The 23,126-nt window shown below is 55.9% G+C and overlaps 1 protein-coding gene across 1 annotated transcript in view; it reads left to right on the top strand.

The window, feature by feature from the left end:
* LOC140428682 (matrix metalloproteinase-24-like) overlaps nt 1-23,126 on the top strand; it is a 273,538-nt gene that overhangs the window by 204,768 nt on the left and 45,644 nt on the right. The window contains 1 exon segment of the mRNA XM_072515411.1: nt 6,106-6,410. Within this exon segment, the coding sequence (XP_072371512.1) occupies nt 6,106-6,410 (305 nt within the window).

The raw sequence follows: 23,126 nt of genomic DNA, 5'->3' as shown, positions 1-23,126 counted from the left end.
CATTGACTGTGGTGTGTTGATGTGCCCCATGGACACATTGACTATAGTGTGTTGATGTGCCTCGTGGACACATTGACGATAGTGTGTTGATGTGCTCCGTGGACACATTGACTATAGTGTGTTGATGTGCCCCGTGGACACATTGACTGTAGTGTGTTGATGTGTCCTGTGGACACATTGACTGTAGTGTGTTGATGTGCCCCGTGGACACATTGACTATAGCGTGTTGATGTGCTCCGTGGACACATTGACGATAGTGTGTTGATGTGCTCCGTGGACACATTAACTATAGTGTGTTGATGTGCCTCGTGGACACATTGACTGTAGTGTGTTGATGTGCTCCGTGGACACATTGACGATAGTGTGTTGATGTGCTCCGTGAACACATTGACTATAGCGTGTTGATGTGCTCCGTGGACACATTGACTATAGCGTGTTGATGTGCCCCGTGGACACATTGACTATAGTATGTTGATGTGCCCCGTGGACACATTGACTGTAGTGTGTTGATGTGCCCCATGGACACATTGACTGTAGCGTGTTGATGTGCCCCATGGACACATTGACTGTAGCGTGTTGATGTGCCCCATGGACACATTGACTAGCGTGTTGATGTGCCCCATGGGCACATTGACTGTAGCGTGTTGATGTGCCCCATGGACACATTGACTGTAGCGTGTTGATGTGCCCCGTGGACACATTGACTGTAGTGTGTTGATGTGCCCCGTGGACACATTGACTATAGTGTGTTGATATGTCCTGTGGACACATTGACTATAGCGTGTTGATGTGCCCCGTGGACACTTTGACTGTGGCGTGTTGATGTGCCCCGTGGACACATTGACTGTAGCATGTTGATATGTCCTGTGGACACATTGACTATAGCGTGTTGATGTGCCCCGTGGACACATTGACTGTAGCGTGTTGATGTGCCCCGTGGACACATTGACTGTAGCGTGTTGATGTGCCCCGTGGACCCATTGACTATAGTGTGTTGATGTGCCCCGTGGACACATTGACTATAGCGTGTTGATGTGCCCCGTGGACACATTGACTGTAGTGTGTTGATGTGCCCCGTGGACACATTGACTATAGTGTGTTGGTGTGCCCCGTGGACACATTGACTGTAGCGTGTTGATGTGCTCCGTGGACACATTGACTATAGTGTGTTGATATGTCCTGTGGACACATTGACTATAGCGTGTTGATGTGTTCCGTGGACACATTGACTGTAGCGTGTTGATGTGCCCCGTGGATACATTGACTGTAGCGTGTTGATGTGCCCCGTGGACACATTGACTGTAGCGTGTTGATGTGCCCCGTGGACACATTGACTGAAGCGTGTTGATGTGCCTCGTGGACACATTGACTATAGCGTGGTGATGTGCCCCTTGAACACATTGACTGTAGCGTGTTGATATGTCCTGTGGACACATTGACTATAGCGTGTTGATGTGCCCCGTGGACACTTTGACTGTGGCGTGTTGATGTGCCCCGTGGACACATTGACTGTAGCGTGTTGATATGTCCTGTGGACACCTTGACTATAGTGTGTTGATGTTCCCCGTGGACACATTGACTGTAGCGTGTTGATGTGCCCCGTGGACACATTGACTGTAGCGTGTTGATGTGCCCCGTGGACACATTGACTATAGTGTGTTGATGTGCTCCGTGGACACATTGACTATAGTGTGTTTATGTGCCCCGTGGACACATTGACTGTAGCGTGTTGATGTGCCCCGTGGACACATTGACTATAGTGTGTTGATGTGCCCCGTGGACACTGACTACAGTGTGTTGATGTGCTCCGTGGACACATTGACTATAGTGTGTTGATGTGCCCCGTGGACACATTGACTATAGTGTGTTGATGTGCTCCGTGGACACATTGACTATAGTGTGTTGATGTGACCCGTGGACACATTGACTGTAGCGTGTTGATGTGCCCCGTGGACACATTGACTATAGTGTGTTGATGTGCCCCGTGGACACATTGACTATAGTGTGTTGATGTGCTCCGTGGACACATTGACTATAGTGTGTTGATGTGCCCCGTGGACACATTGACTATAGTGTGTTGATGTGCCCCGTGGACACATTGACTATAGTGTGTTGATGTGCTCCGTGGACACATTGACTATAGTGTGTTGATGTGCCCCGTGGACACATTGACTATAGTGTGTTGATGTGCTCCGTGGACACATTGACTATAGTGTGTTGATATGTTCTGTGGACACATTGACTATAGTGTGTTGATGTGCCCCGTGGACACATTGACTGTAGTGTGTTGATGTGCCCCGTGGACACAGTGACTATAGTGTGTTGATGTGCCCCTTGGACACAATGACTATAGTGTGTTGATGTGCCCCGTGGACACATTGACTATAGCGTGTTGATGTGCCCCGTGGACACATTGACTATAGTGTGTAGATGTGCCCCGTGGACACATTGACTGTAGTGTGTTGATGTGTCCTGTGGGCACATTGACTATAGCGTGTTGATGTGCCCCGTGGACACATTGACTATAGTGTGTTGATGTGCCTCGTGGACACATTGACTGTAGTGTGTTGATGTGCCCCATGGACACATTGACTATAGTGTGTTGATGTGCCTCGTGGACACATTGACGATAGTGTGTTGATGTGCTCCGTGGACACATTGACTATAGCGTGTTGGTGTGTCCTGTGGACACATTGACTGTGGCGTGTTGATGTGCCCCGTGGACACATTGACTGTAGCGTGTTGATATGTCCTGTGGACACCTTGACTATAGTGTGTTGATGTTCCCCGTGGACACATTGACTGTAGCGTGTTGATGTGCCCCGTGGACACATTGACTGTAGCGTGTTGATGTGCCCCGTGGACTTGACTGTAGCGTGTTGATGTGCCCCGTGGACACATTGACTGTAGCGTGTTGATGTGCCCCGTGGACACATTGACTATAGTGTGTTGATGTGCTCCGTGGACACATTGACTATAGTGTGTTTATGTGCCCCGTGGACACATTGACTGTAGCGTGTTGATGTGCCCCGTGGACACATTGACTATAGTGTGTTGATGTGCCCCGTGGACACTGACTATAGTGTGTTGATGTGCTCCGTGGACACATTGACTATAGTGTGTTGATGTGCCCCGTGGACACATTGACTATAGTGTGTTGATGTGCTCCGTGGACACATTGACTATAGTGTGTTGATGTGACCCGTGGACACATTGACTGTAGCGTGTTGATGTGCCCCGTGGACACATTGACTATAGTGTGTTGATGTGCCCCGTGGACACATTGACTATAGTGTGTTGATGTGCCCCGTGGACATATTGACTATAGTGTGTTGATGTGCTCCGTGGACACATTGACTATAGTGTGTTGATGTGCCCCGTGGACACATTGACTGTAGCGTGTTGATATGTTCTGTGGACACATTGACTATAGTGTGTTGATGTGCCTCGTGGACACATTGACTGTAGTGTGTTGATGTGCCCCATGGACACATTGACTATAGTGTGTTGATGTGCCTCGTGGACACATTGACGATAGTGTGTTGATGTGCTCCGTGGACACATTGTCTATAGTGTGCTGGTGTGTCCTGTGGACACATTGACTATAGTGTGTTGATGTGCTCAGTGGACACATTGTCTATAGTGTGTTGGTGTGTCCTGTGGACACATTGACTATAGTGTGTTGGTGTGTCCTGTGGACACATTGACTAGTGTGTTGGTGTGTCCTGTGGACACATTGACTATAGTGTGTTGATGTGCCCCGTGGACACATTGACTATAGTGTGTTGATGTGCTCCGTGGACACATTGACTATAGTGTGTTGATGTGCTCCGTGGACACACTGACTGTAGTGTGTTGATGTGCCTCGTGGACACATTGACTGTAGTGTGTTGGTGTGCCCCGTGGACACATTGACTGTAGTGTGTTGATGTGACCCATGGACACATTGACTATAGTGTGTTGATGTGCCCCGTGGACACATTGACTGTAGTGTGTTGGTGTGCCCCGTGGACACATTGACTGTAGTGTGTTGATGTGACCCATGGACACATTGACTATAGTGTGTTGATGTGCCCCGTGGACACATTGACTGTAGTGTGTTGGTGTGCCCCGTGGTAACAGTGTCTGAGCTGTACCATCAGTTCTTTAAGATTCAATAAGCAAATAGCATTCTCCTCATCAAGGTCAGTTTGCAGCTGAATCATCATTGAATACATTAGTGCCTGTGGTCCCGCGATATAGTTAAAGACGACTTTAGACAAACTGTGGCAAGAAAAGAAAGGTGCTGGCACGAGCCAAGAATAACGCCTGGATTTATAAAGCAAACTTAATGCATTAAAATGCTTCACAGGAACTTCCTAAATTGAGATTTGACACCACATAAGGCAATATTAGGGCAGGTGACAAAACGCTTGGTCAGGAACATCTTGGAGAAGGAGAGAGAGAGACGGGGAGGTGGGGAGGTTTCGGGTGGAATTTCCAGAGCCTGGGACCAGGCAGCTGAACACAGGCCAGTTACGATGCAGTGATTAAAATTTGAGATGTTCGAGACGCCAGGCTGAGGGGAGAAAGACATCTCGGAGGTTGTAAGGCTGTGTGAGGGCAGCACGGTAGCATTGTGAATAGCACCATTGCTTCACAGCGACAGGGCGACACAGTGGTTAGCACTGCAGCCTCACAGTGACGGGACGGCACAGTGGTTTGCACTGCAGCCTCACAGTGACGGGACGGCACAGTGGTTAGCACTGCTGCCTCACTGCACCAGGGCGACACAGTGGTTAGCACTGCTGCCTCACAGTGACGGGACGGCACAGTGGTTAGCACTGCTGCCTCACTGCACCAGGGCGACACAGTGGTTAGCACTGCTGCCTCACTGCACCAGGGCGACACAGTGGTTAGCACTGCTGCCTCACAGCACCAGGGCGACAGAGTGGTTAGCACTGCTGCCTCACAGTGACTGGGTGGCACAGTGGTTAGCACTGCTGCCTCACAGTGACGGGGTGGCACAGTGGTTAGCACTGCTGCCTCACAGCAACAGGGTCCCGGTTTCAATTCTGACTCTCGGGTCACTGTCTGTGCGGAGTCTGCACGTCCTCCCCGTGTGTGCGTGGATTTCCTCCGGGTGCTCCAGTTTCCTCCCGAAGTCTGAAAGATGTGCAGTTAGGTGGGGATAGGGTGGGGGAATGAACCTAGTTACGGTGCTGTTTCGGATGGTCGGGGCAGACTCGTGGGTCAAATGGCCTCCTGCGAGGATTGTCTGGACATTGGGGTTTTACACAGTCTGGTTGAGCCTCTGATCAGGGAGGAGTCAGTAACAAGGGAATGGTTTTTGTTGCAAAGTCTGAAAACAATATGACCAAAGTACACACACACGCTGAGGTCAGTGAGGTTCAAGAGAAGCCCATCTTAGGGCTGCAGTTAGATGACATAGAGGAAGATGGCAGTGATTACCAGAGGTTTCTGACTGGAAGTCAGGCCTGTTGATGAGTGCCAGGAAATGGCCCCCTCACTGGGGGAACCTTCCCATCTTCCCACCTCCCTGTGCTTCAACCTGAACACAATCTGCACCATTATCACCAACAGCGCAACAGGGCCAGTCCTGCTGGGCAGTTTACTCCTTGGACACTGCAACATGCCCCTCCCATGCTCCCCATCATGGTCCACCATCCTCCCCCGCCCCACACTCTGGCATAGTGGTTAGCACTGCTGCCTCACGGCGCCGAGGTCCCAGGTTCGATCCCAGCCCCGGGTCACTGTCTGTGTGGAGTTTGCACATTCTCCCCGAGTCTGCGTGGGTTTCGCCCCCACAACCCAAAGATGTGCAGGGTAGGCGGATTGGCCACGCTAAATTGCCCCTTAATTGGGGAAAAAACTTTCTGATAACCAACCAATCACTGGTCAGGGGACTGGTCAGCAGCCAATTAGGGAGCTGCAGAGAAGCTCAGTTGCAATATTGGGGCTCAGTTGCTGTTGATGTCTCAGCCTCTCTTCCCACTGGTGCTGGGATGATTCTATCCGGGTTACGATGGTGAAATCAGCTTTGTGACATGTTTTTCACACTCTGCTATTTACTTACAGTGAATCTTTTCTTCTTCTCTCCGACAGTATACACAACTATACCCCAAAGGTGGGAGAATATGAAACTCGTAGAGCTATTCGTCGAGCGTTTGATGTTTGGCAGAAAGTCACTCCATTGACTTTTGAGGAAATTCCTTATCATGAAATTAAGAGTGACAGAAAGGAGGCAGACATTATGATTTTCTTTGCTTCGGGTTTCCATGGTGACAGCTCGCCTTTCGATGGAGAAGGAGGTTTTTTAGCACATGCATATTTCCCTGGACCAGGAATTGGGGGCGATACTCATTTTGATTCGGATGAACCGTGGACCTTGGGAAATTCCAATCATGATGGTTAGAACATGTCCACTTCACTCATTGTTACATCAAAAGAATTGAATTAAAAAGGTTGAGAAGTTACAACAGACCTGAGAAGTGAAGACATCAAGATCTTCATCAAAGGATGTCCAGATAAACCTATCTGATCTGTAGTGAAGGCTTTTCTCGGCCTTTGCCTTTGTGGCCAGATATCTTAACATTTATTATTTTTCTTGAGAAAACACCAGAAGTTGAAAATCCTTCCTCGTCACAGCCATTGAGTCAAACAAAATTAAACTGAGGAATTTCCTCAATTCCATCATCCTGACCCAGTGTTTGCTAAAGTTCTGGCTTGATGTCGGGGAGTTGAGGAGTGGGGTTCTGAGACATGATAAAGTAATATCGCCCATCATCAGCCCCATGTTCTGGAAAGCAGTAGTGACTGAGTGAGAGAGAGGTGGTCTCTGGGTACAAAATAGGGATGTGTAACCCTCACCAAGTGGGCAGGGGTTTTACTGGGAAGTTGGCAAGCTGTGCTGGGGTGCTTTGGGGAGTGGGCGGGGTAGCGGGACATTGGCAGTTCGTCACTGCCGCTATGGGATGGATAGCCACCTGTCCTAGTGTAGACCCTGCTGAGATCAGTCTCCCTGAGACACAGTCAGCAATGTTCGGCTTCTCGGGCACAAAGTTCAGCCACCCTGTGTGGAGGAGGAGAACTCCGAGGTGGGGAGGGCTGGCGGAATCAGCTATTTCTCTGGCAGAGGGTGATATTTACCTGTTATATTGTCTGTATGATTGGTCTAACTCTGTCCCTCTGTCCCAGCTGCAGGGTCTGACAGAAATAAGGAGACATTTCCCCACTCCTCACCCCCCAGGTCCTCACTCCCACCTCTCCCAACACAGGCAAACTCAAACCAAATTTGAGTCTTTATCTTTAATATATATTCAAAAACATTCTAGACAGTCCACGACCTTTCATCACAATTCCTACAGCAGGAAAACCAACTCATTCTGCCCAATGAGTGTTTAAGCTCAACACCAGCCTCCTCACAGCCTCCTTCGCCCTATCAGCGTAACCTTCCGTTCCTTCCATCTCCCTCTCACCACTTCTCCTGAATTCCCCTGTTAAATTTATTTGTGATTTTCTTACATCAATGGTCCCTAGATTTAGGCTCCCTGCAGGTTTCTTCTATGTCCACCATATCCAACCTCTTCATAACTTCAAAGATCTCCATCAGGTCCCCTCCCAACTTCTCCTCTATAGACAGAAGGATCTACAGCTTTGCTGATGGTTCGAATCTCCTGTCTGACCAGCTGGACGATGCGGTACCTCTGCACAGTCAGGGTCAATCAATGGTTGCTTCCCTGTGTGTTCCTCGAATCACTGGAGACCCTGAGGAACCTGTTAGATGTTGACATTCAATAGTAGCATGTGGCAGGACTCAGTCACTGTGTTTCCGTGGAGATTGAGTTGGTCCCAGCGATTGGTGCTGAAGCAAGGAGCTTAGTTTAAGGTTGTCCTCACCAAACATAATCCCCTTGATATAAAAACCAAACCTCAAAAGAGTTGCTGTGAATTCTGGTCAAATTTGCAGTCCCTGTGTACTCCTGTTGTTCTGTTAGTGTTTTTATGGAATATTTCTGTTTGAGTTGTTAGTGTCAGTGACATCATTGCAGGAGCAGCTGAATGGAACATGTGAATGATAAACATGAGGACGCTGATGGTGAAATCTCTGGTACTGCCTCTGCCTCCAACACCTTTAGCTACACACTGCCTCACACACACTGCCTCACACACACTGCCTCACACACACTGCCTCACACACACTGCCTCGGACACACTGCCTCGGACACACTGCCTCGGACACACTGCCTCAGACACGCTGCCTCAGACACGCTGCCTCAGACACACTGCCTCAGACACACTGCCTCACACACACTGCCTCACACACACTGCCTCACACACACTGCCTCGGACACACTGCCTCGGACACACTGCCTCAGACACACTGCCTCACACTGCCTCACACACACTGCCTCACACACACTGCCTCACACACACTGCCTCACACTGCCTCAGACACACTGCCTCAGACACACTGCCTCACGCACACTGCCTCACACACACTGCCTCGCACACACTGCCTCGCACACACTGCCTCGCACACACTGCCTCAGGCACACTGCCTCACGCACACTGCCTCACGCACACTGCCTCGCACACACTGCCTCGCACACACTGCCTCAGGCACACTGCCTCAGACACACTGCCTCAGGCACACTGCCTCACACACACTGCCTCACGCACACTGCCTCACACACACTGCCTCACGCACACTGCCTCAGGCACACTGCCTCACACTGCCTCACACACACTGCCTCACACACACTGCCTCACGCACACTGCCTCACACACACTGCCTCACACACACTGCCTCACACACACTGCCTCACACACACTGCCTCACACTGCCTCACGCACACTGCCTCGCACACACTGCCTCGCACACACTGCCTCACTCACACTGCCTCACACACACTGCCTCACACACACTGCCTCACTCACACTGCCTCGCACACACTGCCTCAGACACACTGCCTCACACACACTGCCTCGCACACACTGCCTCGCACACACTGCCTCACTCACACTGCCTCACACACACTGCCTCACACACACTGCCTCACACACACTGCCTCTCTCACACTGCCTCGCACACACTGCCTCACGCACACTGCCTCGCACACACTGCCTCGCACACACTGCCTCACTCACACTGCCTCACACACACTGCCTCACACACACTGCCTCACTCACACAGCCTCACACACACTGCCTCAGACACACTGCCTCACACACACTGCCTCGCACACACTGCCTCGCACACACTGCCTCACTCACACTGCCTCACACACACTGCCTCACACACACTGCCTCACACACACTGCCTCTCTCACACTGCCTCGCACACACTGCCTCACACACAGCCTCACACTGCCTCACTCACACTGCCTCGCACACACTGCCTCAGACACACTGCCTCAGACACACTGCCTCACACAGCCTCACACACACTGCCTCACACACACTGCCTCACACACACTGCCTCAGACACACTGCCTCAGACACACTGCCTCACACACACTGCCTCACACACACTGCCTCACACACACTGCCTCACACACACTGCCTCACGCACACTGCCTCACGCACACTGCCTCACACACACTGCCTCACACACACTGCCTCACACACACTGCCTCACACACACTGCCTCAGACACACTGCCTCACACACACTGCCTCACACTGCCTCACACACACTGCCTCACACACACTGCCTCACATACACTGCCTCAGACACACTGCCTCACACACACTGCCTCAGACACACTGCCTCACACACACTGCCTCGGACACACTGCCTCAGACACACTGCCTCACACACGCTGCCTCACACACGCTGCCTCAGACACACTGCCTCAGACACACTGCCTCACACACACTGCCTCACACACACTGCCTCACACACACTGCCTCACTCACACTGCCTCACACACACTGCCTCACACACACTGCCTCACACTGCCTCACACACACTGCCTCACACACACTGCCTCACACACACTGCCTCAGACACACTGCCTCAGACACACTGCCTCACACACTGCCTCACACACACTGCCTCACACACACTGCCTCACACACACTGCCTCATGCCTCACACACACTGCCTCACACACACTGCCTCAGACACACTGCCTCAGACACACTGCCTCACACACACTGCCTCACACACACTGCCTCACACACACTGCCTCACACTGCCTCACACACACTGCGTCACACACACTGCCTCACACACACTGCCTCAGACACACTGCCTCGCACACACTGCCTCGCACACACTGCCTCAGACACACTGCCTCACACACACTGCCTCACACACACTGCCTCACACTGCCTCACACACACTGCGTCACACACACTGCCTCACACACACTGCCTCAGACACACTGCCTCACACATACTGCCTGACACACACTGTCTCACACACACTGCCTCACACACTGCCTCACACACACTGCGTCACACACACTGCCTCACACACACTGCCTCAGACACACTGCCTCACACACACTGCCTCACACACACTGCCTCAGACACACTGCGTCAGACACACTGCCTCACACACACTGCCTCACACACACTGCCTCATGCCTCACACACACTGCCTCACACACACTGCCTCAGACACACTGCCTCACACACACTGCCTCACACACACTGCCTCAGACACACTGCCTCACACACACTGCCTCAGACACACTGCCTCAGACACACTGCCTCACACACACTGCCTCACACACTGCCTCACACACACTGCCTCACACACACTGCCTCACACTGCCTCACACACACTGTCTCACACACACTGCGTCACACACACTGCCTCACGCACACTGCCTCGCACACACTGCCTCACACACACTGCCTCACACTGCCTCACACACACTGCCTCACACACACTGCCTCACACTGCCTCACACACACTGCCTCGCACACACTGCCTCACACACACTGCCTCACACTGCCTCAGACACACTGCCGCACACACACTGCCTCACACACACTGCCTCACACACACTGCCTCACGCACACTGCCTCGCACACACTGCCTCACACACACTGCCTCACACTGCCTCACACACACTGCCTCACACTGCCTCACACACACTGCCTCAGACACACTGCCTCACACACACTGCCTCACACTGCCTCACACACACTGCCTCAGACACACTGCCTCACACACACTGCCTCACACACACTGCGTGAGACACACTGCCTCACACGCACTGCCTCACACGCACTGCCTCACACGCACTGCCTCACACGCACTGCCTCACACACACTGCCTCACACACACTGCCTCACACACACTGCCTCAGACACACTGCCTCACACACACTGCCTCACACACACTGCCTCACGCACACTGCCTCACACACACTGCCTCACACACACTGCCTCAGACACACTGCCTCACACACACTGCCTCACACACTGCCTCACACACACTGCCTCACACTGCCTCACACACACTGCCTCACACACACTGCCTCACACACACTGCGTCACACACACTGCCTCACACACACTGCCTCATGCACGCTGCCTCAGACACACTGCCTCACACACACTGCCTCACACACACTGCCGCACACACACTGCCGCACACACACTGCCTCACACTGCCTCACACACACTGCCTCAGACACACTGCCTCACACACACTGCCGCACACACACTGCCTCAGACACACTGCCTCACACTGCCTCACACACACACTGCCTCACACACACTGCCTCACACTGCCTCACACACACTGCCTCACACACACACTGCCTCACACACACTGCCTCACACTGCCTCACACACACTGCCTCACACACACTGCCTCACACTGCCTCACACACACTGCCTCACACACACCGCCTCACACACACTGCCTCACACTGCCTCACACACACTGCCTCAGACACACTGCCTCAGACACACTGCCTCACACACACTGCCTCACACACACTGCCTCGGACACACTGCCTCACACTGCCTCACACACACTGCCTCACACACACTGCCTCACACACACTGCCTCACACACACTGCCTCACACACACTGCCTCAGACACACTGCCTCACACACACTGCGTCACACTGCCTCACACACACTGCCTCACACACACTGCCTCACACACAGTGCCTCACACACACTGCCTCACACACACTGCCTCACACTGCCTCACACACACTGCCTCAGACACACTGCCTCACACACACTGCCTTACACTGCCTCACACACACTGCCTCACACACACTGCCTCACACACACTGCCTCACTCACGCTGCCTCACTCACACTGCCTCACACACACTGCCTCACACACACTGCCTCACACACACTGCGTCACTCACACTGCGTCACACACACTGCCTCACACTGCCTCAGACACACTGCCTCACACACACTGCCTCACACACACTGCCTCACTCACACTGCCTCACACACACTGCCTCACACACACTGCGTCACACTGCCTCAGACACACTGCCTCACACACACTGCCTCACTCACACTGCCTCACACACACTGCCTCACTCACACTGCCTCACACACACTGCCGCACACACACTGCCTCACACACACTGCCTCAGACACACTGCCTCACACACACTGCCTCACACACACTGCGTCACGCACACTGCCTCAGACACACTGCCTCACACACACTGCCTCACTCACACTGCCTCACACACACTGCCTCACACACACTGCCTCACTGCCGCACACACATTGCCTCACACACACTGCCTCACACTGCCTCACACACACTGCCTCACACACACACTGCCTCACACACACTGCCGCACACACACTGCCTCAGACACACTGCCTCACACACACACTGCCTCACACACACTGCCTCACACACACACTGCCTCACACACACTGCCTCACACACACTGCCTCCCACACACTGCCTCACACACACTGCCTCAGACACACTGCCTCAGACACACTGCCTCACACTGACTGCCTCACACACACTGCCTCACACACACTGCCTCACACACACTGCCTCAGACACACTGCCTCAGACACACTGCCTCACACTGACTGCCTCACACACACTGCCTCACACACACTGCCTCAGACACACTGCCTCACACACACTGCGTCAGACACACTGCCTCAGACACGCTGCCTCACACACACTGCGTCAGACACACTGCCTCAGACACGCTGCCTCACACTGACTGCCTCACACACACTGCCTCAGACACACTGCCTCACACTGACTGCCTCACACACACTGCCTCACACACACTGCCGCACACACACTGCCTCAGACACACTGCCTCAGGCACACTGCCTCGGACACACTGCCTCACACACTGCCTCAGACACACTGCCTCACTATCACTGCCTCACACACACTGCCTCACACACACTGCCTCACTCACGCTGCCTCAGACACGCTGCCTCACACACGCTGCCTCAGACACACTGCCTCAGACACACTGCGTCACACACACTGCCTCACACACACTGCCTCACACTGCCTCACACACACTGCCTCAGACACACTGCCTCACACACACTGCCTCACACACACTGCCTCACACACGCTGCCTCACACACACTGCCTCACACACACTGCGTGAGACACACTGCCTCACACGCACTGCCTCACACACACTGCCTCACACTGCCTCACACGCACTGCCTCACACACACTGCCTCAGACACACTGCCTCACGCACACTTCCTCAGACACACTGCCTCACACACACTGCCTTACACTGCCTCACACACACTGCCTCACACACACTGCCTCACACACACACTGCCTCACACACACTGCCTCACACTGCCTCACTCACACTGCCTCAGACACACTGCCTCACACACACTGCCTCAGACACACTGCCTCAAACACACACTGCCTCAAACACACACTGCCTCACACACACTGCCTCACACTGCCTCACACACACTGCCTCTCACACACTGCGTCACACTGCCTCAGACACACTGCCTCACACTGCCTCACACACACTGCCTCACACACACTGCCTCAGACACTCTGCCTCACACACACTGCCTCACACACTCTGCCTCACACACACTGCGTCACACACACTGCCTCAGACACACTGCCTCAGACACACTGCCTCACACTGCCTCACACACACACTGCCTCACACACACTGCCTCACACTGCCTCACACACACTGCCTCAGACACACTGCCTCACACACACTGCCTCGTACACACTGCCTCACACACACTGCCTCACACACTGCCTGACACACTGCCTCACACTGACTGCCTCACACTGACTGCCTCACACACACTGCCTCACACACGCTGCCTCACACACACTGCCTCACACTGCCTCAGACACACTGCCACACACTGCCTCACACTGCCTCACACACACTGCCTCACTCACACTGCCTCACACACACTGCCTCAGACACTCTGCCTCACACACACTGCCTCACACACTCTGCCTCACACACACTGCGTCACACACACTGCCTCAGACACACTGCCTCAGACACACTGCCTCACACTGCCTCACACACACACTGCCTCACTCACACTGCCTCACACACACTGCCTCACACTGCCTCACACACACTGCCTCAGACACACTGCCTCACACACACTGCCTCGTACACACTGCCTCACACACACTGCCTCACACACTGCCTGACACACTGCCTCACACTGACTGCCTCACACACACTGCCTCACACTGACTGCCTCACACACACTGCCTCACACACACTGCGTCACACACACTGCCTCAGACACACTGCCTCACACACACTGCCTCAGACACGCTGCCTCACACACTGCCTCACACACACTGCGTCACACTGCCTCACACACACTGCCTCAGACACGCTGCCTCACACACACTGCGTCACACTGCCTCACACACACTGCCTCACACTGCCTCAGACACACTGCCTCACACACACTGTGTCACACTGCCTCAGACACACTGCCTCACACTGCCTCACACACACTGCGTCACACTGCCTCAGACACACTGCCTCACACACACTGCGTCACACTGCCTCACAGACACTGCCTCACACTGCCTCAGACACACTGCGTCACACACACTGCCTCACACTGCCTCACACAGCCCCCAGTCCCATTCCCGACATTATCACTGTCCTCTGTGAGCCAGAAAACAGGCAAAAATAATAACACGTGTTTGATTTGGAGTCAGCAGAGTATAAGCAATGTGCTGCTGATGATAAAATACAGAAGATTTGAATCAAATTCCAGCTAAATGCGGAGCTATTTTCCCAATCTGTCAACGATTGAAGGGCTGCTGTTGGACTAAACAGCCCTTGGGAAATGTTGGGTGATTACGAATCAAACCCATTCCTCAATTCTTTTTCGTCCTTCCTTCAATCTGACCTCTGCAGCTCAAACACCTCAAACACCAGACTCGCCTCTCCTCCTGAGCTCACAATCCCTTTCGTCAATAATCCCTCCGGCAGCAGCGAATCGAATATCCTCAACTTTACTGTCCAGTCACAAACCATTCCCGAGACTCCAGCTTCTCCCGGCTCCCTCACTCACTCAGCTCCCTCACTCACACCCTCACTCACTCACACCCTCACTCACTCAGCTCCCTCACTCACTCAGCTGCCTCACTCACCCAGCTCCCTCACTCACCCGGCTCCCTCACTCACCCAGCTCCCTCACTCACTCAGCTCCCTCACTCACCCAGCTCCCTCACTCACTCAGCTCCCTCACTCACCCAGCTCCCTCACTCACCCGGCTCCCTCACTCACCCAGCTCCCTCACTCACTCAGCTCCCTCACTCACCCAGCTCCCTCACTCACACCCTCACTCACCCAGCTCCCTCACTCACACCCTCACTCACCCAGCTCCCTCACTCACTCAGCTCCCTCACTCACACAGCTCCCTCACTCACTCAGCTCCCTCACTCACCCAGCTCCCTCACTCACCCAGCTCCCTCACTCACACCCTCACTCACCCAGCTCCCTCACTCACACCCTCACTCACCCGGCTCCCTCACTCACTCAGCTCCCTCACTCACACAGCTCCCTCACTCACTCAGCTCCCTCACTCACACCCTCACTCACTCACACCCTCACTCACTCACACCCTCACTCACTCAGCTCCCTCACTCACTCAGCTGCCTCACTCACCCAGCTCCCTCACTCACCCGGCTCCCTCACTCACCCAGCTCCCTCACTCACCCAGCTCCCTCACTCACTCAGCTCCCTCACTCACTCAGCTCCCTCACTCACCCAGCTCCCTCACTCACCCGGCTCCCTCACTCACCCAGCTCCCTCACTCACTCAGCTCCCTCACTCACCCAGCTCCCTCACTCACACCCTCACTCACCCAGCTCCCTCACTCACACCCTCACTCACCCAGCTCCCTCACTCACTCAGCTCCCTCACTCACACAGCTCCCTCACTCACTCAGCTCCCTCACTCACCCAGCTCCCTCACTCACCCAGCTCCCTCACTCACACCCTCACTCACCCAGCTCCCTCACTCACACCCTCACTCACCCAGCTCCCTCACTCACACCCTCACTCACCCGGCTCCCTCACTCACTCAGCTCCCTCACTCACACAGCTCCCTCACTCACTCAGCTCCCTCACTCACACCCTCACTCACTCACACCCTCACTCACTCACACCCTCACTCACTCAGCTCCCTCACTCACTCAGCTGCCTCACTCACCCAGCTCCCTCACTCACCCGGCTCCCTCACTCACCCAGCTCCCTCACTCACCCAGCTCCCTCACTCACTCAGCTCCCTCACTCACTCAGCTCCCTCACTCACCCAGCTCCCTCACTCACACCCTCACTCACCCAGCTCCCTCACTCACTCAGCTCCCTCACTCACACAGCTCCCTCACTCACTCAGCTCCCTCACTCACACAGCTCCCTCGGTCACCCAGCTGCCTCACTCACCCAGCTCCCTCACTCACCCAGCTCCCTCACTCACACCCTCACTCACCCAGCTCCCTCACTCACACCCTCACTCACCCAGCTCCCTCACTCACTCAGCTCCCTCACTCACACAGCTCCCTCGGTCACCCAGCTGCCTCACTCACCCAGCTCCCTCACTCACCCAGCTCCCTCACTCACTCAGCTCCCTCACTCACCCAGCTCCCTCACTCACCCAGCTCCCTCACTCACCCAGCTCCCTCACTCACTCAGCTCCCTCACTCACACAGCTCCCTCGGTCACCCAGCTGCCTCACTCACCCAGCTCCCTCACTCACTCAGCTCCCTCACTCACCCAGCTCCCTCACTCACTCAGCTCCCTCACTCACACAGCTCCCTCACTCACCCAGCTCCCTCACTCACTCAGCTCCCTCACTCACTCAGCTCCCTCACTCACCCAGCTCCCTCACTCACCCAGCTCCCTCACTCACACAGCTCCCTCACTCACCCGGCTCCCTCACTCACCCGGCTCCCTCACTCACTCGGCTCCCTCACTCACTCGGCTCCCTCACTCACACAGCTCCCTCACTCACCCAGCTCCCTCACTCACTCAGCTCCCTCACTCACCCAGCTCCCTCAGACACACAGCTCCCTCACTCACTCAGCTCCCTCACTCACCCAGCTCCCTCACTCACCCAGCTCCCTCACTCACCCAGCTCCCTCACTCACACAGCTCCCTCACTCACCCAGCTCCCTCACTCACACAGCTCCCTCACTCACTCAGCTCCCTCACTCACACAGCTCCCTCACTCACTCGGCTCCCTCACTCACTCGGCTCCCTCACTCACTCACTCACCCAGCTCCCTCACTCACTCAGCTCCCTCACTCACAGCTCCCTCACTCACCCAGCTCCCTCACTCACCCAGCCCACCTCACTCACTCAGCTCCCTCACTCACCCAGCCCACCTCACTCACCCAGCTCCCTCACTCACTCAGCTCCCTCACTCACTCGGCTCCCTCACTCACTCGGCTCCCTCACTCACCCAGCTCCCTCACTCACTCAGCTCCCTCACTCACAGCTCCCTCACTCACCCAGCTCCCTCACTCACCCAGCTCCCTCACTCACTCAGCTCCCTCACTCACCCAGCTCCCTCACTCACTCACTCACCCAGCTCCCTCACTCACTCAGCTCCCTCACTCACAGCTCCCTCACTCACCCAGCTCCCTCACTCACTCAGCTCCCTCACTCACACAGCTCCCTCACTCACACAGCTCCCTCACTCACCCAGCTCCCTCACTCACCCAGCTCCCTCACTCACACCCTCACTCACTCAGCTCCCTCACTCACTCGGCTCCCTCACTCACTCACTCACCCAGCTCCCTCACTCACCCAGCTCCCTCACTCACACCCTCACTCACTCAGCTCCCTCACTCACTCAGCTCCCTCACTCACAGCTCCCTCACTCACCCAGCTCCCTCACTCACTCAGCTCCCTCACTCACTCAGCTCCCTCACTCACCCAGCTCCCTCACTCACCCAGCTCCCTCACTCACACAGCTCCCTCGGTCACACAGCTCCCTCACTCACCCAGCTCCCTCACTCACCCAGCTCCCTCGGTCACCCAGCTCCCTCACTCACCCAGCTCCCTCACCCACTCAGCTCCCTCACTCACTCAGCTCCTTCCTTCAATCTGACCTCTGCAGCTCAAACACCTCAAACACCAGACTCGCCTCTCCTCCTGAGCTCACAATCCCTTTCGTCAATAATCCCTCTGGCAGCAGCGAATCGAATATCCTCAACTTACTGTCACAAACCATTCCCGAGACTCCAGCTTCTCCCGGCTGCCGATCCTACCAGCCCACCTCACTCACCCGGCTCCCTCACTCACTCAGCTCCCTCACTCACACAGCTCCCTCACTCACTCAGCTCCCTCACTCACACCCTCACTCACTCACACCCTCACTCACTCACACCCTCACTCACTCAGCTCCCTCACTCACTCAGCTGCCTCACTCACCCAGCTCCCTCACTCACCCGGCTCCCTCACTCACCCAGCTCCCTCACTCACTCAGCTCCCTCACTCACTCAGCTGCCTCACTCACCCAGCTCCCTCACTCACACAGCTCCCTCACTCACCCAGCTCCCTCACTCACTCAGCTCCCTCACTCACCCAGCTCCCTCACTCACCCAGCTCCCTCACTCACACCCTCACTCACCCAGCTCCCTCACTCACACCCTCACTCACCCAGCTCCCTCACTCACTCAGCTCCCTCACTCACACAGCTCCCTCACTCACTCAGCTCCCTCACTCACCCAGCTCCCTCACTCACCCAGCTCCCTCACTCACACCCTCACTCACCCAGCTCCCTCACTCACACCCTCACTCACCCGGCTCCCTCACTCACTCAGCTCCCTCACTCACACAGCTCCCTCACTCACTCAGCTCCCTCACTCACACCCTCACTCACTCACACCCTCACTCACTCACACCCTCACTCACTCAGCTCCCTCACTCACTCAGCTCCCTCACTCACTCAGCTGCCTCACTCACCCAGCTCCCTCACTCACCCGGCTCCCTCACTCACCCAGCTCCCTCACTCACCCAGCTCCCTCACTCACTCAGCTCCCTCACTCACTCAGCTGCCTCACTCACCCAGCTCCCTCACTCACCCGGCTCCCTCACTCACCCAGCTCCCTCACTCACCCAGCTCCCTCACTCACTCAGCTCCCTCACTCACTCAGCTGCCTCACTCACCCGGCTCCCTCACTCACCCAGCTCCCTCACTCACCCAGCTCCCTCACTCACTCAGCTCCCTCACTCACTCAGCTCCCTCACTCACCCAGCTCCCTCACTCACCCAGCTCCCTCACTCACACCCTCACTCACCCAGCTCCCTCACTCACACCCTCACTCACCCAGCTCCCTCACTCACTCAGCTCCCTCACTCACACAGCTCCCTCACTCACTCAGCTCCCTCACTCACACAGCTCCCTCGGTCACCCAGCTGCCTCACTCACCCAGCTCCCTCACTCACCCAGCTCCCTCACTCACACCCTCACTCACCCAGCTCCCTCACTCACACCCTCACTCACCCAGCTCCCTCACTCACTCAGCTCCCTCACTCACACAGCTCCCTCGGTCACCCAGCTGCCTCACTCACCCAGCTCCCTCACTCACCCAGCTCCCTCACTCACTCAGCTCCCTCACTCACCCAGCTCCCTCACTCACTCAGCTCCCTCACTCACACAGCTCCCTCACTCACCCAGCTCCCTCACTCACTCAGCTCCCTCACTCACTCAGCTCCCTCACTCACCCAGCTCCCTCACTCACTCAGCTCCCTCACTCACACAGCTCCCTCACTCACCCGGCTCCCTCACTCACTCGGCTCCCTCACTCACTCGGCTCCCTCACTCACACAGCTCCCTCACTCACCCAGCTCCCTCACTCACTCAGCTCCCTCACTCACCCAGCTCCCTCAGTCACACAGCTCCCTCACTCACTCAGCTCCCTCACTCACCCAGCTCCCTCACTCACCCAGCTCCCTCACTCACTCAGCTCCCTCACTCACCCAGCTCCCTCACTCACTCGGCTCCCTCACTCACACAGCTCCCTCACTCACCCAGCTCCCTCACTCACACAGCTCCCTCACTCACTCAGCTCCCTCACTCACACAGCTCCCTCACTCACTCGGCTCCCTCACTCACTCGGCTCCCTCACTCACTCACTCACCCAGCTCCCTCACTCACTCAGCTCCCTCACTCACAGCTCCCTCACTCACCCAGCTCCCTCACTCACCCAGCCCACCTCACTCACTCAGCTCCCTCACTCACCCAGCCCACCTCACTCACCCAGCTCCCTCACTCACTCAGCTCCCTCACTCACACCCTCACTCACTCAGCTCCCTCACTCACTCGGCTCCCTCACTCACTCGGCTCCCTCACTCACCCAGCTCCCTCACTCACTCAGCTCCCTCACTCACAGCTCCCTCACTCACCCAGCTCCCTCACTCACCCAGCTCCCTCACTCACTCAGCTCCCTCACTCACCCAGCTCCCTCACTCACTCACTCACCCAGCTCCCTCACTCACTCAGCTCCCTCACTCACAGCTCCCTCACTCACCCAGCTCCCTCACTCACTCAGCTCCCTCACTCACACAGCTCCCTCACTCACACAGCTCCCTCACTCACCCAGCTCCCTCACTCACCCAGCTCCCTCACTCACACCCTCACTCACTCAGCTCCCTCACTCACTCGGCTCCCTCACTCACTCACTCACCCAGCTCCCTCACTCACCCAGCTCCCTCACTCACACCCTCACTCACTCAGCTCCCTCACTCACTCAGCTCCCTCACTCACAGCTCCCTCACTCACCCAGCTCCCTCACTCACTCAGCTCCCTCACTCACTCAGCTCCCTCACTCACCCAGCTCCCTCACTCACTCAGCTCCCTCACTCACTCAGCTCCCTCACTCACCCAGCTCCCTCACTCACCCAGCTCCCTCACTCACCCAGCTCCCTCACTCACCCAGCTCCCTCACTCACCCAGCTCCCTCACTCACACAGCTCCCTCGGTCACACAGCTCCCTCACTCACCCAGCTCCCTCACTCACCCTGCTCCCTCGGTCACCCAGCTCCCTCACTCACCCAGCTCCCTCACTCACTCAGCTCCCTCACTCACACAGCTCCCTCACTCACTCAGCTCCCTCACTCACACAGCTCCCTCACTCACTCAGCTCCCTCACTCACCCAGCTCCCTCACTCACACAGCTCCCTCACTCACACAGCTCCCTCACTCACTCAGCTCCCTCACTCACTCAGCTCCCTCACTCACCCAGCTCCCTCACTCACCCAGCTCCCTCACTCACACAGCTCCCTCACTCACTCAGCTCCCTCACTCACTCAGCTCCCTCACTCACACAGCTCCCTCACTCACTCAGCTCCCTCACTCACACAGCTCCCTCACTCACTCAGCTCCCTCACTCACACAGCTCCCTCACTCACTCAGCTCCCTCACTCACCCAGCTCCCTCACTCACCCAGCTCCCTCACTCACTCAGCTCCCTCACTCACTCAGCTCCCTCACTCACCCAGCTCCCTCACTCACACAGCTCCCTCACTCACTCAGCTCCCTCACTCACACAGCTCCCTCACTCACTCAGCTCCCTCACTCACCCAGCTCCCTCACTCACCCAGCTCCCTCACTCACACAGCTCCCTCACTCACTCAGCTCCCTCACTCACCCAGCTCCCTCACTCACTCAGCTCCCTCACTCACCCAGCTCCCTCACTCACACAGCTCCCTCACTCACTCAGCTCCCTCACTCACACAGCTCCCTCACTCACCCAGCTCCCTCACTCAGCTCCCTCACTCACTCAGCTCCCTCACTCAGCTCCCTCACTCACTCATCTCCCTCACTCACCCAGCTCCCTCACTCACCCAGCTCCCTCACTCACCCAGCTCCCTCACTCACCCAGCTCCCTCACTCACACAGCTCCCTCACTCACTCAGCTCCCTCACTCACACAGCTCCCTCACTCACCCAGCTCCCTCACTCACCCAGCTCCCTCACTCACACAGCTCCCTCACTCACTCAGCTCCCTCACTCACACAGCTCCCTCACTCACACAGCCCACCTCACTCACCCAGCTCCCTCACTCACACAGCTCCCTCACTCACACAGCTCCCTCACTCACACCTCACTCACCCAGCTCCCTCACTCACTCAGCTCCCTCGCTCACACAGCTCCCTCGCTCACCCAGCTGCCTCACTCACCCAGCTCCCAGCTCCCTCACTCTCCCAGCTCCCTCACTCACCCAGCTCCCTCACTCACTCAGCTCCCTCACTCACTCAGCTCCCTCACTCACCCAGCTCCCTCACTCACCCAGCTCCCTCACTCACTCAGCTCCCTCACTCACTCAGCTCCCTCACTCACCCAGCTCCCTCACTCACTCAGCTCCCTCACTCACTCAGCTCCCTCACTCACTCAGCTCCCTCACTCACTCAGCTCCCTCACTCACTCAGCTCACACAGCTCCCTCACTCACTCAGCTCCCTCACTCACACAGCTCCCTCACTCACTCAGCTCCCTCACTCACTCAGCTCCCTCACTCACACAGCTCCCTCACTCACTCAGCTCCCTCACTCACACAGCTCCCTCACTCACCCAGCTCCCTCACTCACTCAGCTCCCTCACTCACCCAGCTCCCTCACTCACTCAGCTCCCTCACTCACTC

The sequence above is a fragment of the Scyliorhinus torazame genome, chromosome 8 (assembly GCF_047496885.1).
Source record: "Scyliorhinus torazame isolate Kashiwa2021f chromosome 8, sScyTor2.1, whole genome shotgun sequence".
Lineage (NCBI taxonomy): Eukaryota > Metazoa > Chordata > Chondrichthyes > Carcharhiniformes > Scyliorhinidae > Scyliorhinus > Scyliorhinus torazame.
Note: the sequence above shows the minus strand (reverse complement) of the source record. Positions and strands in the feature narration are given on the sequence as shown.